The 25,132-nt window shown below is 43.4% G+C and overlaps 2 protein-coding genes across 10 annotated transcripts in view; one reads left to right on the plus strand and one right to left on the minus strand.

Annotated features, from left to right (window-relative positions):
- The first annotated feature begins 31 nt into the window (after nucleotides 1-31).
- DYNC2I2 (dynein 2 intermediate chain 2) lies at nucleotides 32-13,176 on the plus strand. Of its 2 annotated transcripts, none has more exons than XM_067542055.1 (9): nucleotides 32-812; nucleotides 3,770-4,030; nucleotides 4,906-5,015; nucleotides 6,684-6,841; nucleotides 9,793-9,902; nucleotides 10,205-10,367; nucleotides 10,841-11,075; nucleotides 11,933-12,090; nucleotides 12,705-13,176. In XM_067542055.1, exons 1-9 carry the CDS (start codon nucleotides 735-737, stop codon nucleotides 12,941-12,943), a joined length of 1,512 nt encoding a protein of 503 aa, XP_067398156.1. In that variant the 5' UTR covers nucleotides 32-734; the 3' UTR covers nucleotides 12,944-13,176. The 2 variants fall into 2 exon arrangements, with proteins under 2 accessions (XP_067398156.1, XP_067398155.1); XM_067542054.1 differs by having other exon boundaries at nucleotides 33-812; nucleotides 10,205-10,372; nucleotides 10,843-11,075.
- The window catches only part of SPTAN1 (spectrin alpha, non-erythrocytic 1), a 62,992-nt gene continuing 51,026 nt past the window's right edge, over nucleotides 13,167-25,132 (minus strand). For 4 of the 8 annotated variants that reach the window (XM_067542037.1, XM_067542035.1, XM_067542034.1 and 1 more), the window contains 13 exons: nucleotides 24,053-24,212; nucleotides 23,638-23,714; nucleotides 23,268-23,477; nucleotides 21,640-21,936; nucleotides 20,969-21,081; nucleotides 19,964-19,981; nucleotides 17,737-17,799; nucleotides 16,295-16,349; nucleotides 15,556-15,752; nucleotides 15,084-15,137; nucleotides 14,518-14,664; nucleotides 14,003-14,150; nucleotides 13,167-13,498 (listed from right to left, as the gene is read on the minus strand). In XM_067542037.1, coding sequence (XP_067398138.1) covers nucleotides 13,373-13,498; nucleotides 14,003-14,150; nucleotides 14,518-14,664; nucleotides 15,084-15,137; nucleotides 15,556-15,752; nucleotides 16,295-16,349; nucleotides 17,737-17,799; nucleotides 19,964-19,981; nucleotides 20,969-21,081; nucleotides 21,640-21,936; nucleotides 23,268-23,477; nucleotides 23,638-23,714; nucleotides 24,053-24,212 — 1,665 coding nt within the window. In that variant the 3' untranslated portion in view covers nucleotides 13,167-13,372. The remainder of the gene's footprint in view (nucleotides 13,499-14,002; nucleotides 14,151-14,517; nucleotides 14,665-15,083; nucleotides 15,138-15,555; nucleotides 15,753-16,294; nucleotides 16,350-17,736; nucleotides 17,800-19,963; nucleotides 19,982-20,968; nucleotides 21,082-21,639; nucleotides 21,937-23,267; nucleotides 23,478-23,637; nucleotides 23,715-24,052; nucleotides 24,213-25,132) is intronic. The other 4 variants (XM_067542040.1, XM_067542039.1, XM_067542038.1 and 1 more) reach the window with 1 other exon arrangement.

The raw sequence follows: 25,132 nt of genomic DNA on the forward strand, positions 1-25,132 counted from the left end.
AAGAGAAGTGCACGTGATGGAGTCCGGGAGGGACTGACGGGACGTCGGGGGGGTCCCCCAAAAAGACACGACCCAGAACAAGTTCCGAACTCCGTTTATAAAGAGACACGTGTCCAGTCAGAACCCATCCCCAAGATCTAACTCCCGTCAGTGGCGGGGCGCGGGGTGTGGTGTGGACGCTGTTGTGTGTGGAGAGGGAGGGCGAGCGGACGAATCACAGGTGTGGACAAAGTGAACTCAGTTAACGAGCTTGTAGCCCCAGCAACAGCAGCTGCGTCTGGCGGCGCGAGTCACGCAGCCGGAAGGCGGCAGCAGCAGCAGGAACCGCGGAAAACAGCCTAGCAACAGCGACTTCCGGTTGCCCCGTGGCCAGTGTTGACACGGGGCGTCCGGAACAGCGGCCGCGGCGGGAGCAAGCGGCTGCTGCGCGAAGCCCGGTTAAAAGATAGGCCCCAAACCAGCATCCCGCTGGCGGCTGCAGCCCAGCAGCGCCTCACTTTCGCAGGAGCCCAGTGTCGCTTTTCACGGGCTACCATGGCAACGGTCGCTCTTAAGTGACGTCATTCTGCAGCGCCTGTAGTTGCCGGTATCCTTGGCTACGGCGGGGCCGGAGCGCAGGCTTGGGAAAATGGCGGTTCCAGGGAGAGCGGGGGAGGCCGCTCGGGGCCGGGACTCCAGGCTTCTCTGCTTCTAAAGAGACTTGCCGCTTTCCCTTCCCCTCCCCCCCCGCCGCGATGTTGCGGGACGGGGTGGCGCGCGGCGCGGATGTGGAGTCGCTGTGGCGAAGAGATCAGGGGACCCGCTGCGAGGCGGTGAGAGGCCGTGGTGGGGAGGTGGGGTCAGGGGCCATTCGCCGCGGCGGTGGGTACCTCGGCCCTTTCTCCCGCACGCTGACTCTGTCCATGGTGCCTTTGCTGTGGGGGAAGCCGAGGGGGCCGCTCACCCCACTCTCTGGCATTCAGCAGCCACTAGGCTCGTCTAGAAACAAGTGTAACAGCAGCTCAGGGGGAACCTGAGAGGTTTCCCCAGATAAAACCGTCCTTGCGCAGGGGAGCCCAGGGGCATGTCTGTGGCAGCCCTGTGAGGGAAACCCCGAAAGGTCTGGATGCCATAGAGTGAGGCACAGAGCATGTAATGGCACATGGTTGTCTCAGCCTGAGGCACTGGTACCTTTAGTTGATTCACCTTTGCCATCTAGGCCTGATAGGGTAGGTGCTGGAGAGCTACCAGCTTTCTTCTCTGAAATATGGTGGAAACATAAAATGCCTTGTCTAGGAGAGAAAATGTACAGTGTCCCTTGTGCCAGCAAATGCTGAATGGCAAAACATACCAGCTGTTTGTCTTCCAAGAAATCACATTCTGCTAAGAAAATTGTGAGTTGCCAGCACCACTGCCTATTCGGAATTAAATTGTTAGAGTAAGAAAATAAACCAAAGGTACATGGTGGTTTCTACCCTTGTCATCACCATTGTCAGTGGCAGTGTCAGAATATTAACAGTCTACTATGTGTGCCTAATTGGTGCTACTGTATATCCTTGTTGTATTTGTGCCCTCTACCCATGCTAAATCCTCTCTGGCCATAACTTCCGTCACCCCTCGGCACTATGGGACTCCATTGGCCTTCTTCAATGGGTCATCAGGCTTTAGGTTTTCTTTTGGAGTGCCCACTAGGCCTGAAGTCCTCATATATGTCAACAAGATCTCCTGGGTCTCTACTTCTTTCCTGGAGCCACCCCTCTCCTTTTTCAGTAGGAGGCTGCCTCCTCACTGACCTCCTATCCCCCTGGCTGCAGTGGGGGGAGGGAGAGGGAAGGGGCTGCTGGCAGAGACTGGTGGCCCTTCAGGGTTTTAAAAATGATATATGTGGCCCTTGAGCCAAAAAGGTTGGGAACCACTGCTCTATCTGTTCTTTCTACTATACCGAAGGGGCATATGGAATGCTGCAGAAAATCCTGGCTACAGATTTTAGCTAGGAAAACATGTTTCCTTGTTTGCAGGTAGCAGATAAGAAAATACTCTCAGCATGGATATTTCTGTGTTTTATAATGTCTTGTTTGGTGGAGTAATCTTTTTTAGATGGTTTTTAGCACTGTTCTGAAAACTGAAGAATTGTCAGGATTAAGCACAACTCCTACTAGCTGAGATGTGGGTAAAAGATGCTAAATGAAAAACAACCAGACTGAGTGGCTCAGCACAATTCTAAAAGATTGTGGCTCCCTGTGAATGTAGTCTCTCAAATCCTGTGGCAGATGTTAAAAAGATCCAGACTGTAGTAAAGTCTGGGCCAAGGGCTGGCTGGCTGGCTGTATATCTTGTACAGTACTGAGACAGCCTGTTTATAGACATAGTATAAATACCTAGATAGAGCATGTTGCTGGTGTCTGATTAATAATAATTCAGGCTTTTTTTTGTCATGGCAAAAAACAGAGGTCACAAATATATGGCAAAAATCCAGAAAGTCATGAACACATATTACTTTGACCAAAATAGCCTTTGTTTTTGGATTTAATTTTTTAATTTGTTTAGTCAAAAATTGTTCAAAACAGGAAGTCACTCTCCCATACTTACTCCATTGGACATAGAGCCAACTTTGTAAAAATCCATGGAGGAGTCTTGCTTATTAAATTATAAAGACCTTAAAAGTCAGAAGTTTTGTCCTAAAAGCTATGACTATGAGAAACAACGAGCTTCAATAATAATGGTGTGTGGAGACAGAAGTAGTCTGATACTCTGCACAAGGAGAAGGGGTGGGTGTTTATGTGCATGGCTCAGCTAGATATAGGGAATAGGAAAGTGTTATTTACCTCTTTGCATAACACAAGTACCAGGAGTAACTTAATTAATAGTCAGCAGGTTTAAAACAAGGAAGTAAGTACTCCTTTACACAATGCACAGTCAACCTGTGAAACTCATTGTTAGGGATATTGTGAAGGCCAAAAGTATAACTGGGTTCAAAAAAGAATTCGATAATTTGGTGAAGGATAGGTCCATCAATGGCGATTAGCCAAGATGGTCAGGGACACAACTCCATGCTCTCGGTATCCTTAAACCTTTGACTTCCAGAATCTGAGGCTGGACAATAGGAGATGAATCACGCAATAATTGCCCTGTTCTGTTCATTCCCTCTGAAGCATCTGGCAGTCATCACTTTTGGAAGTCAAGTTACTGGGCTAGTGGACCATTTGTCTGACCCAGTTTTTATGTAGGTATGTTGCACTAGAGGAGCAGGAATGAGGGGGAATCTATGTCCATTCATATGATAATATACTAAAAGTAGCTGAATTTTCTAACCCTAGTAATAAAGTATGTAGTTTGGACCTCAGTGCCTTGTATATCAGTTAAAAGTGGGTCCTACGTTCTCACTCCCATAATTCTGGGACTTTCTTTTCCTACTTATTCTCCTGAGTATCTGATTTCTGTAATAGAGGGTTGGCATCTGTATCATCAACCTGTTGAGTCAAGGAGCAAGTGACTTCTGTTTCTCTGAGACTAAACCCAGGATTGCTCCATAAAGTGACCTACTAGAGATGCACTTAGATTGGATTACTTTTCTTCTCTTTCTGAAACATGATCTCTACTGGCCTGAGAACTGTTCTTGCATGCAGGACTCCACAGTGCATACAAGATGCCAAATTAGCCAGGAACCCAATATACAAGGTCACTTTTGAATCAGTAATATTGACTGACAAAAGGGAAGATGTCCTACATGGGCTTGTGCAGCCCTCTTTGATTGTGCTTCAATTGTAGAACATCATTTTTCTTCTAACAGAAAAGCTGCCAGACTGGGGAGATCTCAACTGTGGAGGTTGCAGTACAATCCCATTCCAGCCGAGATGCTGGCATGCAGACTGATCAAAGTGAGGAGACTGTCCAAGATTTGGATCTCCAGCAGGAAGCCTCTGTGGATTACGGTGGCCTGCTCTTGTTCCTTAAGGGAGTGGAGGATGTTGTTATCAAAGAGCTGAATAAAAACTGGAGAAGTCATGCCTTCGATGGCTTTGAGGTGAACTGGGTGGATCAGAATGAAACGGTAAGTTGTTAAGACTTCAGAGAAATATGACCATTCTACACACTGCTCATAGCAACAGCTGTGGAATAGTTGGCTCTGTTACCTGGTGCTGTGATTGTCATTGCTAGACTTTGTTCCTAAGAAAAAAAAATTATTCTTTCTCCTTTTGCTTTCGCCCCAGCCTAGCTAGGTAACCTGTTCTTCTGAGAAGCAAAAGTGTGTAACACTGGCTTCACAAAAAGAAAGCCTACTATTGGAGTAAGTTAGTTTCCTCATTTCAGCAACCGGTGCAGTTTTAAATCTCTGCTCATGTAGATCTTTCTGCCATATTCTTCAGAAAATGCCATAGTAATGATTGTCTAGCAGCATCTGGAAGGCATTGGAGTGCCTGTGGTTTGGCAGCTCTGCCTGTTTACATGATGCTTATCCAATGTGCAGTGTCCATGAATGTGGGCAGCTGGTAGCTGTTGATGCATGTTTGGAGTGTTTATTGTTACCTCTTACCAAATGATAGCTTGAAAGCACAGCATAGATCTTAAACCCCCAGAATTGTGGAGAGGGACTGCCACTTGCCCTTGAGGCATGGGCTCCTTAGTCCTTTCCAGAATTGTGCTAAAGATAGCAGAGTGGAGAGACAGTTGCTTTGGTAGGATCATGAAATTTTGTGTGTGATGCTCTCAACAGGAGGCAAGTTTGTGTCTTACGTGTATCTAAAGACCACATTTTGTCTCTTCCCAGACTCTGCTGCTGTAAAGATAGCGTGGGAGTCTGGATCCTGAGCAGGATATTGGTTAGAGCAGAGAACATGATTCTTTCTTCAGTCTCTGAATATAGATCCTAATCCTCTGCATTTCCATAGGTTGTTGGCTCAGTGTTTTGGATTTGATCTTTTCCAGGTCTCCTGTTTGCATAGCCTGTCATACCCAGAGGCTCAGGATCAGAAATTGCAGGTGACTAGCATCTCCTGGAATGCCACTGGATCAGTTGTTGCATGTTCTTATGGCAGGTGAGCAACTGAGTTGATCCAGAGCACAACTGAGAGTGGTCTGTGAGACATTTCAAGCTGGCCTGCATTCAGAAGCACTGGAGAATGTTCACTTTCTTTGTAATAATTAACCAAGTATATAAGCAATTTATTCATGTTGAAAAATATATTTAATTGATTTTCAAAACAATCAGAACTCAAGGGCAGCTCTGATTTTAGGTCAGATATCCTTTCTTTTGTCTCTCCGTCCATTATCTCCAAACCCAAAAACTAATCTATATTTTCTCAGTGTTTTGTCCTTAGGCAGATTCTGCTGAAAATGTAAAGAGGAAGTGTTCGTCTGTATGTGTCTGCAGTGTGTGTATTTATGTGGGATGGTTGGATGCGCATAACTGCCTTCCTTAGAAAATGTCTTGTTAGCCATCATAGGGTCTCCTAGCACATATAGAATACACCTGGCGTCCATACGCACAAATGCTCCCAGCAGTGTACACATATGCCATATATTATTTGGATTTGATTTTCTTCCAGCAAAGCTAACCACCATTTTACTCTGCTCTGTGTTATTGCCAGTGTGGACAGAAATTGCTGCTATAATAGCACCAGCAATGCAAGTCCTCCCACTGCTGACACACCGTAAACTAGTTACTGTTGAAGTTGCTTGCTGATTTACTTTCCCACATATACAGTCCCCAGTGCCTTACCCTGGGAAGCCCATTATTTCAGAAAGTGGATGACATCATTGTGGAGTTTATTGGGATTTGTAAATGCAATATGATGAATATTGGTATTTTGTAATATTTCCAGCACTTTGCACATGTCATTAATTGATGTGGATTTGCACTGCCGTTAACAAACAAGGGTTGCATGCTGATAAACACGAAGTAAATGAAATAGCTAAAAAGCAGAAATTTGTCTTTTGAGAGGTTTATTTCCTTTGTCCTTTAAAAGCTATGAAATGAAATAAATCATGAGGACAACTTAATTGGGGCAAGTAAATGTGATAGAAATGAAATTGGATTTAGGCCTTGAGATTTCTGTGCCATGCACCATTTGGAGATGCAATTGGTGTGGAAGAGACTTTGTGCTTGTAGGGCCTCAGCAAAAAATGTCCATCACACACAGCTAATTAAACAGATGCCTCATTTTGTCTTTGGGTTGGGTGGGGGAGATTGTTGTACATTCCTACCAGAGCCCTCCATGACAACCTCCCGGGTCCACTTGATGGCTACTCTCCCCATGCCAAGCAGGACTGAATAGGACTTTCTTCAGCCCCTATCAGTTCTCCTTATTCAGCTGCAGTGGTTACTACTGAGCAGCACAAGACTCTTCCCCTCTAGAGCACTTTTAAACCCTGAACTATCCCAAGTATTCATACTAACTTTCCCCAGTGTGGATTCTAGGCTGTTCCCATATTAGTATAGTTAATAGGTCCTGTCCTGTAATAATGATTTGTGCAGAAGATCTGCTTTCAAACTCTCCCATCCTACCAGAATGCACCAACATGTATTTATAAACATAGCATTCCACAGAGATGTATTGTAATCCCAGCCTCCTAAACAAAGCCTTTCCTAGCCACAGAGAGCACATGTGTTAATGGAAATGTGGCCAGAACTCTGCTTAACTGAGTGTCTCTAGGTAACAGTGTATGGATGAGGTATAGTGTCCCTCTTGAATTTTCTCTTCCAGACTGGACGACGGGGACTGGAGCACAGAAAAATCCTATGTTTGTACCTGGAACCTGGACAGAAGGGGGTTAAATCCAAAGCATCCTGATCTAGTAGTGGATGTTCCCAGTTCTGTCATGTCTCTGGCTTTCCATCCATCACAGCCTTCCTTGATTGCTGGTAGACTGCTCTTGTAATTGATTCTCTCTTTAGTGCAAGCTGGGACTCCTCCCAGGAGGAATGGCAGTGCACTTCCTCAGTCACTTCCCAAGTCCCCAGGCAAGGGAAGCGTTGCTGCCAAATGTGTGATTGCGGTTTACTCCTAGACAATGGGAATCAGGACCTTCCCTTCTCTTAGTAGGTTTTGCCTGTTTTATACCATCTATTGGAGCGCCTAGAGATTCCTGCTAAGACAGGGGAATCTGGGAGATGAGGGAGCGGAGGTGGGGCAAAATCAGTCCTTGCGTAAGTGTTGGTTCTTCAAGATGGCTGCATATTCCCATTTACAGGTATTGCACTGCCTAGTGATGTCTAATGGCAGAACCTTCCCCAACAGTGTCTGGTAGAGTGCTTTTGTATCCCCTCGTACCTCTCTCCTTAGAGTTCTGAGAGTGAGGCTATTTCAGGGGGTGCAGAATCCTCTGCCTTCTCAGTTCCTTCCAACCGTGAGCCTGGATGGAGGTGAACTGCTCTGATCTGTTCAGGTCTGGAGTTCTTTCTTCTTGAGTGTTCTTTACTGCTTTATTATTAATAGTAGTTAGTATAAGTATAGAAATAGTTATTTGGTTGTTAGTGTTTCAGTTCTGGGGTATGGTGGAACTGAAGAGGAAGAGGAAGCTGAGATTCAAGAGGTGTGCTTCATGCTCTGATGCCTTCCCAGCACTGGATGACCATGTTTTGAGAGGTCACCCTCCATCTGGGTATTCTATCTGCTGGACTATTACACCCTGAGCTTGTAAGGAGAGGCAGAACAGATTGTCGGTGCTTCTCCTGAAGGAGGTACTTGAAGCAAAACCCTTGGGATCCAGATAGTCATCGGACCCACATTCAGAGAGGTACCATGGGCTCCTGTGACTTCAAGTAAATTGAAGCAGTCGAAAGGTTCCAGGAAGTCAGAACTGCCATCAGCTTGGCTTTAATTCTCACTGTTCCGGCACTCAGGCCATGCAGGTGCATGTGTCGGAATCAAGGGCCTTGTTGTTGGCTCTGGTTCTCTTATTGGATCCATTCTATTCTTACAGAGCCTCTACAGCTCCGAAAGTCAAGGTTGGTTCTGAGATCAGCCTTGGGAACCAGGAAGAGGAGTCGTGTTGGATCCACTGCTGTCTACATCTTTGCCTCGAACCTCGGCTCCTGCTTTGGTTCCAGTTACGTTTTCAGTTCTGAAGACTACTGTTTTGGTGATATCTGAGGTTCACTGTGAGGCTTCTGATCAATCCCAGATCCGAGTGAGAAGCAGAGGACCTTGAGAAAGAGGCAGGCTTCACTGGCTCCTCGTTGTAAGAGACTGATAATCTCCTGTTCTTTTCTCCAGAACTGTCTGTACGTTCTCCTACGATTCCTACAGGATCCCCATGTAGGTTTTCTCCTTACCTCCCTCCAGGTCCTTTGGTATCTCATGAGAACAGCCATACTGGGTCAGACCAATGGTCCATCTCACCCAGTATCCTGTCTTCCAACAGTGGCCAATGCCAGGTGCTTCAGAGGGAATGAATAGAACAAATAATCATCAAGTGATTTGACGATTTGATCTTCCTTGCACTCTGTCACAGATCTGGTGCCAGATCCATATCTGGAGGTGGTTAGATGAAGAATAAGAGGCCTGTTTCTTCCTGGTTTGCTGCCCCTCCCTTTGGTCCTGTTCCTATGGGTGTGTTCCTGAATCCCAGTTGGTGGGAAGACAGTCAGTGCTGGGTGCCATGGCCTTATTGGGAGCCACTGCAGGAATTTTTCACTTATCCTCCATATCGATGGAGAGGTGAGCTTTTATCTGCTATGGATCCAGTGGTGTGGAAATCCTCAAATCCAGTTAATCCATATCTGTCTACTTCTCTGGCCGTAATGCCTGATAATCGATAACTCCCCTTTTTGAACAGGAGCATGTATACAGAAACTGTGATACTGATTTGTCACCAGATGAGCATGTGGGAGTGGCTTCAGCCTTCTCCCCTTCTAAGGATACTATGCAGTTTCATGATTTAGTGGATCATATGGTATCCACTTTGAATCTGCCTTCAGTGCCTGTAAAGAGACTTCAACACATCCAGTGTTTGACATCCTTGGTCCTACTTCCAGGAATAGGATATCCCTGCCTATCTTAGATGTTTGTTTCAGCTGGCTAAATCAGTGTGGTCTGCTCCTGTTTCTTGTCAGTCTGTCTCCAAGAAAGCTGGCAAGCTGTATCATTTACCCTCTGAGCGGTTTTCATATGCACCCTGTACCTAATTCGTAGTGGTGACTGCTGCCAGTAGCAGGGCAAGAGCAGGACAAGCTCACCCTAACCTCTATTGACACAGAGGGGAAGAAGATTGACTCTTTAGAGAGAAAGATGTTCTCTTCTTTGTCCCTTGGTATGAAGATGACAAATTATCAAACTGTCATTGCCAGCTATCAGTTCCACCCATGGGAGAAGATATCACTGTTTGTGTAGGAGTTGCCAAATCACAAGGAGATTGGCTAACAGGATTTTAATGGAGGGTCAAAATGTGGTGAAACACTCCGTCAAGGCATTGTTTGATGCCTTGGACTCTTCTGCTAGAGTATTGGCTTCTGCAGTGATCCTGAGATGACATGCTTGGTTCTACCGTGAGTCACCACTAGGTGGTGCAAAACCCTTGAGTAGGAATATAGAGAGCCATCTTTGAAACTCTTGTAGGTAGCATTGCATCCACTTACACCAGAGCTGAATATATATGCCCTCTGTGTGGTTGCAAATCAGTTGAAACCTGTAGCATTATTCCTGCTTACACCAGAGATGAATTTATTTTCCTTTGGCCCTTTTGTTCAGGACAGCTCTTCCTAGGGGTCAACCTAGTTACTGTCAGTAACAAAGTAAACCGTGCCCATCACACTACTTGTGACTTTTATTAGTAGTCATTACTTATGTTCTATTGATGCTTTGTCATCTACAGGTGGCCTTTACAGTGGGGAGGTCTTGGTATGGGACACAAGCAGGATAGAAGACCCCTTGATCTGGAGGACAGGGATGACAGATGACACACATACAGATCCAGTCTATCAGGTAATAGGAAAAAGCTCACACTTTAGTGGGATGTTTTTTGGGTTGAAGGGTAGAGGAGGAACCTCAATTCTGATATTTCATCCCTTTATTTCCTGGGACTCTTCACACCAGATTAGCACTTGCCGAGTTGCATTGAAACCTTGAAATTCTCATTGCTAAATTAACTTAACCTCAACACAGTTGAATAGGGCAAATCCACACGAGGCTGGCTTGCCGGTAGTGTCACCTAATGTCATTAGTCCTGAGATTTAGTGGTTTGTTTGGTGAGCCCCCTTTTCACAGTTTTCTCATGTTGGGAACAGGTTGACTGGTTACAGGATTCAAAACACAGTCACCACTTCCAGGTTCTGAGCATATCCACAGATGGAAAGATCCTTGTGTGGCAGACAGAGAAAGATGGTCAGCTGACGTTAGCTGAAGGATTTGCCTTAGTGGCTCAGCAGCTCCCTCGCAGTACAAAACTGAAGAAGGTTAGTTCAGTAATTCTAGAGAACATTGACTTGAAACAACCTTTTACTGGGCTTGGTGTGAGTTAGAATAGCTTGGGTTATGAAGCGCGCACAAGTAGGAAGCTTTGATTTGATGGGGGAGGGAGCAGAGAGCATGAAGCCCCTTTATCAATAAGCACAGTAGACTCTTTGGCTCTTTCCCATGATCAAATCCCCAGGATAGTGTGATTTCAAGAAAACTGGTCCCTTAGACGTTCTGGATGCAGCAACTTTGTCCTGAACAAAAACTGAATAACCAGAGCTGTAAGCAGGTAAGTTCTCCATCTTGAACCTGTATTAGAGGATTCAGTTCTGTAAAAAGAAAGTTAAAATAATTGAGCTCTGAATGTCAGAGGTGGTGCAGGTCATGCAGGCTATGATTAGTACAGCTTTCATGTACATGTTAACTTTCTGAGCTTTTGTCTCATGACTGATTTGTCCCCTTTCCCCAGCGCACACGTGGGGAGACAGCTGTGGGTGTGACCTCGATCTCTTTCTCCCACTTTGATCCCACTGTGTTTATCATTGGTGTGGAAGGTGGATATTCTCTGAAGTGCTCCACTGCAGTAGAGACCACAGCAGTCCCTAGTTCAAGTAGCTCTGTTCCCCTCAAGGCACCTGCACAATTTGCCTTTTTTCCTCATGGTGGACCTGTGTATTGTGTAAGCTGCTCACCCTTCCACAGGCAAGTAATGGGCAGACTGTACTGGCACCAAATGTTAGTGTAACAAACTACTGTCCTGGTCTAATTGTGGTTTTCCCGAGTGACCTAGGTGGTGGGAAAGATCCAACCAAGGGCCACATGCCAGAAGCACTACCTTATTTGTCATACTTGAAAGCTGTTTCAGTGGGAATGCTGCTAGCTTCACAGGAGTTCTACCAACTTGCACCAAAGCTGAATATGCCCCTTGTATAGGTGCAACTTCATGGAAGCCTGTAACATTGTCCTTCTTTACCCCATAGCTGAACTTATTTTCACGGGGCCTTTTTTATTCAGGACAACTCATCTCAGAATTCCATTAATACTCAACAGCAATTTTAGGGGGCAGCTTGTTCCCTATCAAAGTCAACTGCCCATCACAGAGCTTGTGACTTTTACGTGGTAGCCATCGAAGCTTAAATTTGGAAGTGTACACCTATCTATGGGTGCACCATTTACTGACAAACCATTTAAAATGCCTATAAATGTCTTTCTGAAATATGCTGGGAGCCCTGGTACTACATATAATTTGCATGAGTGTGACCAGACTACACTAGCCACCTATTCCTTTAATACAAGGTGTCTGGGGACTATAGGGCCAAAGCTGTAGTGCGTCATGTGGCTGCAGTTCAGTGGCTAACAAACAAAATCTTAGTAAATATGCAAATCTGAGTAAAGACGAATCTTGATACTATTCAGTCCAAGTGGCCATATGTAAAGAAGCTACACACTCATGCAACAACACCGTGCTAGTGTACATCAATTCTCAGGCTGCTTAAGTGAACTCTCCTGTGTGTGTTCTTAATACCAATCCTCTAAAAAGTGTTTCTACTTTTTTCCAGGAATCTCTTTCTGAGTGGTGGGACTGACGGACACGTTCACTTGCACTCCATGTTGCAGGCAGAACCCCTTATTTCTCTCCAGTTATCAAAGAAGTACCTGTTTAGTGTGCGCTGGTCTCCAGTACGACCCTTGGTTTTTGCAGCTGCCTCTGGAGAAGGTAGGTAACTTCTAGCTGCTTATTCTTAGGAGGAGAATTCAGGTTTTCTTCTGGGTTCTGTCTAACACTAGTATTATGTAAAAGCTCACTGCTTGGCAGTTCCCACATACACTTAACTGCAGTTGCTTGAAAGCTGGGGTTTCTAATCTGTCAGTTGGTATAATGGAGTGCTTCCCCCATCTAACAGGTCTTGAGCAGCAACTACCAGTGTCAGCTATGTGCAGTATGGGAAATTTATACCATGCCATGGCTAAAAAAATTTCCAACTGTCAGGTGTTTCAAGCACTCACTTTTAGCACAATTAGTTTGTAGTAGCTTTGGAAATTAGCCAGTCCTGGAGTGTCCTAGCATTTACAGCTGTAGACAGTGCTGCACCATTACTTCTGCCAGCAGCTGGTTTCAACCTGCTCTGACTCTAGTAAGTAGAGCTACAGTGGTCTTTCAGTGTAGCACTGACTAATCTAATCTAACTACTGCAGGAGGAGAGGACTTTTACCTAAAATACTCTAGTGCTGCCCTGCTTGAAAGAAAGCTTGAACTAAGCATATGTTCTTGCCCTGGTCCTGTCTTTGTAGTACAGTTTATTCATAACAATGGCATTATTTATTTTAAAGGAGAAGTCCAGCTGTTTGATTTTGGAAAGAGTTCCCAGAAGCCTGCAGTTTCTATAAAGCAAACTTCAGATCAGACTCCTGTGTACTGCATAGAATTTAACATCAAGCACACGCAGCTTCTGGCAGCAGGTGATGCCAGTGGTATGGTGAAAATATGGCAGCTGAGTTCAGACTTCATTCAACAGGGACCAAGAGAAATGAATCACCTTGAACAGCTGGCAAATGAAGTCACTGAATGAGATGCTTACAGGCCAGTATTATCAGTTGTTTGAATCTTGTTACAGCATGTCTGCTGCTAGGGTTGTTAGTTTCTACACAAAACTGGTCTGTAAAACAGACACATTTGTAGTCACTCTTCTTACCAGCTTTAACTGAAGCCATGGAGTGATTCTACGAGGCTTTGTTTGGGTCACAGTCAAACTTGGTACTCAAATGTTAAGATGAATAAACACAAGTTGAAGGTTTTGCTGCAGTTTGGACCAGTAACTTTTATTGAAGCGCACACTGCAATATTTGTCATTTTTCTAAGAGTTTTAAGCTAAGCAGTTTAAGGTTACATCAGAAAGTAGCATTGATTATTGTAGAACACAAAGATAGAGATGCATGCAGAGCTACAGTTGGCAAACGCGAGCATGTTCTTTGTAGTTTTTAGGGCTAGTGCTTTTATATCAATTCACAAAGAGTGAACGTGTAAATTCTATGTAGTCATAAGCTGAAGGAAGTTCTCTGCCCTTGCTATCCATGTAGGGCTTCATGTGAGAGATGCAATAATCTGCCTGTTCCCTGGTCAAGTTCTGAAAGACAAAATTGAAGACAGGGTAGGTAGCAGAGGTTAAGCTGTTTTCATTGCTGAAGTACTTACAAACCAAGAGTAAGGCCCTGTTCAACTCCATTAAGGTTAAATTTAATCTAAACAAGATTTAGAATTTCAATACAAATGAAAAGTACTAATCGGGCTCCTTACTGATAGGACATGTACCCAGCAGCAAGAAAAAAACACCAGTGCTTTGTGTTCCACCCTCTCACGAAGGGATCAAACAAATATGCAAATTCAATAGATGAACAACAAGTAGCTTTTTAGCTGCAACAATAAAATCTTAGTTCTTTCAGTTACAGGGGAAAAGTGCTGGCAGTATTTTTGTGTTTGGGGTGGGAAGTTAATGGGTGTAGATCCATGTCACTATAAGTTAGGCATCTTTCGAAAACAGACCCAAAGCATAATGTCTCAGAACAGCTAGTATTAATTTTCTGTGTTAGTTGCCGCTCTCTCCCCTATGGGCTGCACCACTGAGACTTACTTGGTAGAGCTCCTCCTTGGTCACATAGGGCTTGCCCTCTGAACTAAGGGCACGGAAAGCACTTTCTATTTCCTCACTGGATTTCACGTTCTCAGTTTCCCTGCTGATCATAAATGCCATGTATTCCTGCAGTGAGACATGTCCATCCCTGCCAATAAAACACAGAGCATATAAACAGACCTGCTTCAGAACAGTGCTTGATGCTATTGAGATGGCAGCCCTCGAGGGAGACACATGTAGCAGTAGTGTTAGTTAAACACCAGTTATGTGAAATTTAATGGATCTATGATATACAGGAAGTGAGACTGACTTTATAGTGTTTGAACAGAAAGGACCATTAAGTAACAATCTTCACTTGGAGTGACCATTAGTTAAAGGAATAATTATTTGAAGAATAGGGAAAAGCTGCAATAATGGGCAAAGGCTAGACTGGAAGCCTGTGACAGACTTTGAAAATGAAAATAGAACATTTAGCAGTAGAACAAGTTATAATAGATTTTCTTCTGTCTGTATACCTGTTGGGATCTACAGTGTCGAGAATAGCTTCAAACTCTGGATCTGGTTCTCCTTCCTCAACCATAGGCAGGTCATAGCCTAGGGAACGCAAGCAGGACTTAAACTCCTGGTGATTCAGTCGACCCGATTTATCTTTGTCAAAGTGTCTAAAATAGAAAATAGAACTCTTGAAACTTAGTTATTAACATAACTGGTTAAACTATACAGTGAACGGAAAACTGGAGCAAACTACATTTTAGCCAGATGTTCTGGACATGTTATTTTTGCAGTGAATAAGCACCTTCATAATTAATGCAGATAAACACATGGCCAGATTTTCTGCACTGCTTCAGAAGGAGCATAAACTGGCCACTCCCTCAAATGAGGAATTATTCCAGTTACTGCAAGAGTTTACAGTAGCCTGGCTCAGAACGGGCCAGAGAATCAGGGAGCTGCAAATAGTGGAAACTAGATGCAGGGGCAAATCTGGATCATGAATTTTTGTATAGGGATCATCCACATGTCAAGGATCTAAAGAATTCCTCTATGACCACTTTTCTAGGTTTCTGAGAACAAAAATACTTACTTGAACATCATGCTGAATTCCTTCAGAGCCTCCTCAGTAACTCCAGTTGTGTTTCTAAAATGGAAGCAGCAAAATTAGTGGAACTATTCATAGATCATGCAACTGCAGTAGCAAGTCACAGGCTTGTCAAACACCAGGTTCATTTCAGGTTGTTTCACCATTCCCTTGACTGCAGACACAATATGCAGCTGGTTCAGTATAATAATCTAGAAACATCTTTTAATTGCCACTCACTTCACTGAGAAGTCACCATGGCTAGCTGTAACTATAATCTTCTCAAAACAGCAGTCTAAATAAAAAAAAATGAACATACTAATCCACGCTACTCAGAACATAAGAGAGTAAATGGAAGAAGTTTATCCTGCCTGAACAGTGCTTAGTTTGTACTGACTTTGACACTCTCCCCCCAGCCCTTTTACCCCTTGAAATGGAGAAGATGGTTTCTCTTCCCAAATGATCAAAAAACACATACCTAGCTTGTATTTGCTGTTCCAGGTTGTGCTGCATCCTCATCCCCAGTTGGTCAAGCTGGTCCCACTGCTGGGCCAGCCCTACAGTGCTGTGTTCTGTGTATTTATTGTCCAAAATAAGTGCTTCTTCCATAGCTGCCCCCAGGTCCTCAATCTTCTTTAGTTGACTCCTCATTGCCCGAATCTCCTGGTGCTTACGCTATTTGGAAAGAAAACAGAATGAAGGATACAAATCAGCACACTAAAGTTTAATTGAGTTAGAACATGGGCTTGTAACACCACCAGCAGTGGGGGAGAAGCTATGGTGCAACTGTTGTCTAGTGTTACAAAATCTATCACTATACAAGGGAGCTTTATCGCACATGACTCAGATGGATTGTAAAATGGTCTAATATTCCAAGAAAAGTGTTTTCGTGTGTAAATACCTAGAAACCTCCTACACCTATGGTCTAATTCTCAAAACAGAACATGGAACCTAGCAAGGAAAGGTTTCAGATTCAGTTCTCCTCTGCCCAGACAGACTTACTTAGAAATACTATTCAAAAGGGAACTAATTCAGGATTTGTCTGTGGCTTGTGCAATGCAGGAGGTTAGATTAGATAATCACAATGGTGTCTGCTGGCCTCAAAATGTATGAATCAATTAAAGACCTCCCACTCAATCATTAAAAACATTCCACCTCCCATTTCATTCCTGAGCATCAATAGGGAACAGAAGTTTTAGCAAGTGAGGTGTTCTTACTTTAGTTGCTTCCAGTTGTGATTCTAGGGTTCCCGATTCCTCCACCATACAGGACCTAAATACAGAGTCACAGTGAGGGAGAGCATTCGCCACATACAAGGAAGGCCAGATGGGGCTTGAAATTAACACCATCCTTTTTAGGGCAAAATAATTTTTCCATTATAACAAAGCTCTGCTTTTCTGTCAGGCTCCTGGCCCTAAGCTTTTAAATTCAGTCTGACCTTATATAAGACAGAGGTTTTTGAAACCTGTTGCATGTAATTTCTTTACATAGTTAATTTCAAGCCCAATTTCACAGGCTATGTGATAAAGTAGCCACAGGAAACACTTCATGCCAAATCCAAAGCACTCACCTTCTTATTGGACCTAGTCAAATTAGAAACCCAGTGCAAAGGCCCTTCCCATCCCAAACTGTGCCCCACACACACACAAACTACAAGTGATTCACTGGAGATGGGCTTTGTTTGCCAATGAGACAGGAGCTCTAGGGAGGCTTTACACAGAAAGCAAGTGTGAAAAAACCTTTTGAAAACTACTGACTTGATTTAAAGCCAACCTTGATGTAAGACAATCACCCTTGCAAGACAGAAAAACTCCACTACTTTATTATGGCTGGTTAAATGCTGCTTTCTATATTCTCAGACTGTGACTCCTCACAGATGAGCACTTCTACAATTCTAATGGTTCAGAGCCACTGTGGCACAGCAATCAATAGTCATTTGAATTTTGAAATTGATAGTAGTCACAACTGTAAGTCAGTCAGTTTTTAAAACTTTTACATCAAGAGGCATTCTTGACATGCCAACAAGGGGCCCCAAACACTGGTTTATAAAAACCATCTTTTGCAGTTATGGTCTCCATGATTAATTTCACAGGTACTAGCTGCATAAAGTCTCTGAAGTTGCTTTTGTTTCTTTGATTCTAAGCAATGTTAAGGTAGCAGTTTTTAGAGCCTCTGTCCTGTAACATTTATAGTGAAAGTTCACAACAGATGACCTGTGTACATACAGCAAGTTGGATATTGTGCAGATGTGTTGTACTGTGTTTGTGCCCCTGTGGAATTTAAATTCCTGGTGCTAAGATTGTTTTCCCTCAACCCCACCAGACCCTTTCCTCCTAAATATCAGGCTGGCTCTTTAACTTCCTGGGAAGGGATTTCAAGTGCTGAATCACTCTGAAGCAACGGAAGTGTGCCAAACATCTGGGTATCTCTCATCACAGAGGGTTAAAGCTCAGAATCAATGCATGTTTAAAGAGAATGAAGCACAGGCCCAGAACCTTGGGCAGGAAGCTGTGAACCAATAGCAGAAAGGCAAAAAATCAACAGGGAAACAAACCCCCAAGCATCTCACAGCAGTGAAGGTTAGTTGGAAAGAATGCGAGCCTTGGAATTAAGAGTGCATTTTAAAATCACAGTGAGGTAAGAAAATAAGAGGAAAAACCTTCCAGACAGATCATCCCCAACTTCATACTGATAGACACGAATGACACGACGATATGCTATGCTAGTCAAAGAAAAGAAATCAAATGAATTCCAAAAGGAAAACGGACAAGACAGAGGAAAGAACAGACCACAACAAGATCCCCACAACAGAGCAAAACTCCAAGCCAGCACCACCTCACAGAGAACATCAAACAAGCCATTATTTTATGAAGTACCAGACTCAATGGCAGATGCTGGTTGCGTACTAAAAATTAGCTAATTATTTTAATATAAAAAAAGAGTTGCTGAGGTGAACAGAACAGAATCTCAGTTAATTTAACCTACAAACCTCATTTAAAAAAACAGCATCAACCTGTTTAAATACAGTTGCTGTATGCTGATAGATAAGAGAGTGAACAACTGTGTTGATCTTGAAAGTTCTAAATACAATAAATTCTGCTTAATAGCAACATTTTGCTCTGGCATGCTGCTTATTAATATTTTTTGGAAGAAAGGCCTCAGCTATAGAACTCTAGGCAGCAGTCCCTGCTCCCCTACCCACAGGCAGGTTTGCAGGGCTGCAGCCAGGGAAGGTAAGTCCCAGCATGTTCGTGAAAACATGGCTTACACTGATTAGCGACTGCTGGATAATGGCAACTTTTTGCTGGCAGCTGAGGGATTGCTAATAAATGGAATCTATATGGTTGTGAGCCCTCTAGTGAGAATGACTAAACACAGTCAGTCAATGCCCATTCTAATTAACTCTGCAGTTTTAATCCCCAAGAGTTTTGCTAAAGATTAACTCCCCTCTGGACTTCTAATAATCAGTTTGACAATAGAACTGGAGCATGGCAATTGTGAGCACTAACCCAGTTTATTTAGTAAATGTCTCTCTATTAGCATGTTCTGGGACACCAGAACTCATCTAAAACCACTACTTTTAAAAAGCAGCAAAGAATCCAGCACCCGTGCCAGCAAAATCAAACTACAAATGCAAAAGCTGGTGTTCTCTTTCTCATCTGAGGAGAAATACTGTGAGACCAGAGGTTCTTGTCAGTACAGAGCAAATAAAAGGTTACCAGAAAGAAAGCCATATATTATGAAGAGGGCCCCTCCGTTCTAAGTAGCATATTAGATGATGTATATAGGCAGGGACAACCCTCAGGCTGTGGCTCCCCTCCCCCCCCTTAATATAGGATTCCTTAATTATTTTAATATTAAATACATTTTACACTGCACCCAAATTTTGAAGTCTTCATTGTGCTGCAGATTGGTTTTTTATACTATAAAAGTGTGCAGCTGCATACAAAAGATGTCTGGGGGAAAGCTGAAGGTTTTGGCATCTGAGTAGGGGACACCTGAAGTTGGCATCCAGAAAGTCACTGGAGTCAATCTGGGGTTTGCAACCAGAAGACAGTTTAGGGTTTTGATAGTGGGAAAGGAGATGTATCTCCTTCCCTCCCTCTTTTGGGCAAATGCAAAAGTAACTAAACATGGAGTTGAATTCTCTATTTCATACCTCAGCAACTAGATATCTCACTAACTGCCACTGTGCTCATAAGAGGTACGTTAACCGCATTTTAGTAGAATATAGGCATTAGCAGTGAAATAGTTATACTGATATATATCATTAAGCTTCAGCTGAAACCCCATTGAGATGAATGGATATTTTACACTTCAGGCTTTCAGCAGACAAGCAGAGGTCACTGCATTGGTTTAGATTCACATTAGGATTGCGAAAAAAAAAAAATTCATAAAGGCTACAGATTTTTATTTTTTATTTTTTTGTTTAAAGTTAAAGCTTAATTTCTGGAGCAGAGTTATGCAACAGAATTAAAAAAACAACTATGTAGCCATATAACTGCATTACACATGGAGCCGAGTAAGGTGTATGATTTAAAAAACCCAAAATACTAGACCTTGTGCATCCTTATAAGCTGACGAGTGATGACTTTTTTAATGCAACTAGTCACACAAAGCATCCATTAATTCTTTTCTAATCTGAACCAGGAAAAATGGTATTCTTATATCTTTATATTTATCTATGCCAATGTCCTGTTACCTGGGTCTCTGTGTGAGGCATTCTTGCTAGGAAGGATCTCATGCACATCCCAGGCATGGATTGCACTGCCCACATAAAATGACCTTTAATACAACTTTCACAAGCAAAGCAATGGCAGGAGAAAGCACACAAGACAGGAGAGGACACCACATCAAGCTTTTGGGAAATAAAATTCAATACTAACCCATCTAGCAGATATGTCCTGTAGAGCAGACGGATCCAAGCATCAGGCAGCAGGACAGGGAGAAGGGGAGGGCAAACATATTAAAAAATTAAAACCATATTTATACTTCAGATGTTTTGCAAAGCCATCTAGGTAATGACTTTTATAAATGCGAAGATTTACTACCAAAAGGATTACATGAAGAGCACCCTCAGCATAACTCTCTCTCATGTACTAGAACATGCACACACCAGAATTTACTATATTTGATGGTGATGTATTTCAGTATGCTTAAGCCAGACACTGTTGTGCTGTAAAATATCATCTTGATCTCCTTGCAATTCTAAACCACTGAAATCTTTTTTCATTTCTAGAGAGGCTGTTGACCCTTGCTGCCTCTCCCTAATCATGGATATTACTGGTACACTGGATAAGATCTTGCAAAGTGACGTTAAAGCCTGTGGAATAGTCTCTCTAGGGAAACTCCCTCTCTGGAGCATTTAAACCTTGTATATCCAGACTGTATTAAAAATATACTTTAGGGAATAATCTTATGGTTAGACACAGGATAACAGAAATTAGAATGGGGAAAATTCTATCGTAATATAGAGTAGGTAATAAGACAGTATTTGCATTCTCTTCAGTTCTGTCCTAGGTATTTAGTGTTCTCTGTGCACTCTGGAGTCCAGCTCTGGAGCTACCAGATAACCATTAGGGGCCTGTCTTTATATAGAATTACCCTGAGAAAGTGAATTTAGGAGCAGACACGTTTTTAAAAAGCAGTCTTGAATCAGAGACCCCCACCCCCATTAGCTGGCAGCTCCAGCCCCAAATCCCAAACTTAGAAGGTGATCTTGTACTCAACAATTCAGCCTCTCAGCAGCAGACACCTCAATCAATCAAAAAAGGAAGCCTGGGTAAGATGCACAATGTGAAGAATAATTAGCAATCCCTTCCCAATGGGATACAAATGATTTTCTTAGGGATATTCCCCAAGGACAGCTCCTCTATTAAGACAGACTCTACCTGGTCTCCTGAATCCACTGGTGGAAAGCGTTAGCATGCTGAGCAAACTCTTGGCGCAATTTGTCATTTTCCTCCTGTCTTCGTTGCTCCTTCTGCAGCTCTAACTCACGTTCCTGAGAAACAGGGAAGTCTCACTTTACATTGAGAAAGACCATGGCACCTCTCTCACTCCCCATTGATATACATAAACCAAACCAGCACAGCAATGAGATTCCAGAGCTCAGCACCAGACTGAGGGCCTGTAGAGTCTTGCCTGACAGCACCACTATAATCTAGAACTAGGATATCCAATATTCCTTCAGAAGCCTTAAGAATCAGCATTTAAGTGAGTCTTGCAATCATAATACTATAACAAGACAGATGACGGAATAGAATGTCTCATAGCTACAGGTAGGGGATCATTACTTGTGTTTGGCGTCTTTCAGGAAGAATGGAATGGGAGGAGGGGGAGAGGTCATGAAGTAGCAGCCCAAATATACGGGTTAACGGAGGATTTTGGAAGCACTAGCCCCACAAAATTCCTTTCAGGAACATTTCTGCATTACCAGAGAAAGGTGTTTTCATTTGTGATGGTTTACTGCTGAATAGAGCACTGATTATCTGGATGGACAGTGTCCCAAGGAAGAATTCAGAGGCAGAGTGGCAATGGGAAGAGCCTTGTTCCTATTTACCTTGATGATCTTCTGCAAGTTCCTCCAGGTTTCCTCAAGCGCCTCCATAGTGAACCAAGTGTATGGGTTGGAGGCTACACGGAAGCTCTTGATCTGGCGATCCAGCTCAGCTAGCTGGTTGAAGTCAGCCTGGGCAGAACTAAGTGAGGAGCGGAAAGCATCATGAGCCTCTCGCAGTGCCTTGATCTCCTCCAGTGAGTTACACCGCACAGGGTCTGTCAAATCTTCCTCTGCATTCTCAAACCAACTGTTAAAGGCAGAAGCCTTCTTTGCAAAAGTCAGGAACAGATCCTCAACCTCAGAGAGAGAAAACAATCTAGGTGTTCACTTAGGCAATAACAAAAATAGAATATATTTCAAGTAGGAGGACCTGGTATTAAGAACATGCAATAAATGATATACAATAATTTGGCACCTGTCGCTCCTTTCTTGCAAGGCTCTCAAAGCACTGTGCAAAATGGGAACTAACCGTAAGCAATATCTGTAACATAGGGACAGCACTATTCCTCCCCATGACATTTCCCCAAGACACAGCTTCAGAGGTCTATCTCACCCACACCTCCTAGCAGCACGGCCAGACCTTTACATGAAGCAAAAGCTGTTTCTGGCTGCCACTGAGGCAGCTGTAGTGTTTTCTAGTTTGGTATTGTGTGTGTGTTTTTGGTCTTCTATATTTGGACTGTAAGCTCTTCAGGGGAGGGACTGTGTCATACTTCATGTTTCTACAGTACCTAATACTAGGCCTTGATATTGATCAGTCCTCTAGGTGCTACCATAATGCAAATTATTATTAAAAACTAAAGGGAAACAGAGGCACAGAGAGGTTAAGTAATTTGTTCAAGAACACATAGCCGTAGCAGAGTTTGAAATGGAACCCAGAACTCCAGACTCCCAGTGCCCTGGCACTGATCACCTGACAATACTGCATACCAATCTCAGAGTCTCTTAAAAAATGTAACATAGCAAAAAAATCTGTCCTCCAACAGATTGTATTTTAGTTAAATAATTATAATTATGATATGCAAGTTGCACATGATGTAGAAGACTGGTCCTAAAACAAGTCCACTCAATACCTTTTTCATGAAGGCTTCTCACAAGAAAGCATTTAGTTTATGACAAGTAATTGTGTTTTTATGCAGCTTGTATATCAAGATATTAAATCAATGCTGTTTACAACTGTCAAGCTTTACAGCAGCGGTTCTCAACCTTTTTTTCCTCCGAGTACCACTCAGGCCAGGTACAGTCAGGTCAAGTACCACTTGACCCGACTGTACCCGACCCAAGTACCACTCGGGGAAAAAAAAGGGAGGGGACTTGCAGCGGGGTTGCGTGGCGGCGGTGGGAGGGATTTGCGGTGGGGTTTCGCGGCGGTGGGGAGAGACGGGCAGCGGGGTTTTGCGGCGGAAACAATGCCCGCCGCCGAAACCCTTCCGCCGTTTCCCCACTTTCGGTGGCACGGTTTCGCACGGGCGGGTGGGAGGGCCCTTCCGGCGGCGGCGGATTCAGCAGCGCGCGTACCACCCAGCCTTCCGGTAAGTAAGTTGAGAACCGCTGCTTTACAGTATTCGATGCTATTAAAAAGAAGATACCAATTCTGATACTGATGGTTCCAAGGAGTGTGTACTAACCTTTCTGAAGTGCTCCTGGGCCTCTAGCAGTTTCTTCTTCCTAGCAGCAGAATTAGCCAGCAGCTGGTTCCAGCGTTTCATCAAAGAAGCATGCCGGGCCTCAATGGCCTTTGACTGGATGTGTTTGGCTTCCAGCAGCTGGTCTTTCAGTGCAGTGATGTTTGCAATTCCTTCCTGCTGGAAAGCCTGGAGACCAGCATCGAAAGTTTCCTGCAGCATTAAAAAGGAACAGACTAATGTAGATTAACTATATTTATGAATGATGTAGACATTATTTTAGGTAAATGCAAAAATTAATGCCATGCCCGCCAATATTCATCGATGAGCATTAAGCTCCATTGCTTCTCTGCCTCAAAACAGTCTCACTGACCTGTTTGGTGAGGAGTGTTTGCACAGAGGAGAGATCCCGTCCATAATCATCTGTCTTCAGACTGTTTTCCTTCTCACCTGGATAATGAAGCATAGACTAGATATAAATATCCACATTCCTTCTTCCTAAATATGGGGAAGGGAAGCATGAGCAAGGCATCACTAACTTGTAGTCTTCAAGTTTTACCTGATTGCAAATCAGGTCTGAGGCCCCCAGGACTATTGAAATAGTTACCCAAATAATGTAAGGCTGAGAAGCACATACACCACTGCTCAGCAAATTGATGGCTTGAACTACCACCCTTGTTTGCTTAGTAAAAAGAGATTAGTTAGAAACTATTCTCCATTCAAGAAGGGCTAAAGGGCTTTCAATCACCTGCTTTGTCAGTGCACCCATGTTTCAAGGCAGCACATACCTATCCAAGACTCCACTACGTCAGCTTTCCAGTTGAACTGCAGGAAGGCAGAGTTCTCATCTAGTTTGGCCTTCCTCTGAGCTGCCGCCTTCTCCAGATCTGACACCTTGCCCCTCAGGCCTTTCATCTTTGCAGTTATGTTCTCCTCATGGTGATTGTTCTGTGGAATAGGAGAAAAACAAACAGTTTAGTTCCCACATGATTTAATCATCTTTTATACACCACTGGAGAAAATCTAGTCCTGGCCACCAATTTAGGAATAAATGCATTTAAAACACAAATATCTGAAGGACTCCTAGGGATACTTATGAGAATTCCTAAAATGGATACCAAAGTTGAGGATAACAGAAGCAATTAAGACTAGTGTTCTAAGGGAGTTAGCAGCTCAAATCCCATTCCTTGTATGGCTCCTAGCTCCCCTTAGGTTGCTTTGACAATCCTTAACAAGAAACATTAGCTCATAACTAATAAAATAAATCCTGCACATTAATTCACAAGGCAATCCACTAGTTCTAACTATATGGGAATTAACCATCTTGGTTCACTATTTATTTAGGGTTTTTTTTTAATTTGGTGAAAGAGATGGCCTCATTCTACCTCAATATGTGCCCCAAATGTGAGAGAATTCAGGGATGCAAACAATATACTCCTGGTTATGTCTGTATCGCTAGACTATGGGAAGGCTTTCTGGGAAGTAAATGTAGAGATAGAAAATAAAAGCATGGGGTGAATAACAGCCATTTTAGGGCTTTTGAGGAAAATTCCTACTCAATTTATGTTTCACAAAGGTCTTACTGACTAGTTGAGATATGTGTTAAAGGTAATGGGAAAAGGTATCATGGTGCACAAATGGGTGCCTCAGAGGCTTAAGCATAAAAGACAAGGAGTTCTTGGTCTGGTCTAGCATAGACCCATAGGTAAGAATCCATTGAGACAGCTGTCTCTCGGAAAGAGAAGTTAAGTGACTTGCCCCTAGCATCCAGCAAGTCAACTCAGGAGTTCTTGTTATCAGTCCACCATGCTGCTGTCTCTAAAGTATTTAAAACCAATTATATGCTAAATGCCCCTCTTATTCTGGCT

This window comes from Emydura macquarii, unplaced genomic scaffold, assembly GCF_026122565.2.
Source record: "Emydura macquarii macquarii isolate MOO-44397 ecotype Brisbane River unplaced genomic scaffold, CSIRO-AGI_Emac_v2 contig_691, whole genome shotgun sequence".
In the NCBI taxonomy this organism is placed as follows: domain Eukaryota; kingdom Metazoa; phylum Chordata; order Testudines; family Chelidae; genus Emydura; species Emydura macquarii.

Excerpts from the sequence above, each read along its gene's own strand:
- DYNC2I2 (XM_067542054.1), top strand. The coding sequence starts at position 735 with ATGTTGCGGGACGGGGTGGCGCGCGGCGCGGATGTGGAGTCGCTGTGG. Across the intron at positions 5,016-6,683 it reads GTTGCATGTTCTTATGGCAG|ACTGGACGACGGGGACTGGA; the intron begins GTGAGCAACTGA and ends TTTCTCTTCCAG. Across the intron at positions 6,842-9,792 it reads ACAGCCTTCCTTGATTGCTG|GTGGCCTTTACAGTGGGGAG; the intron begins GTAGACTGCTCT and ends TGTCATCTACAG.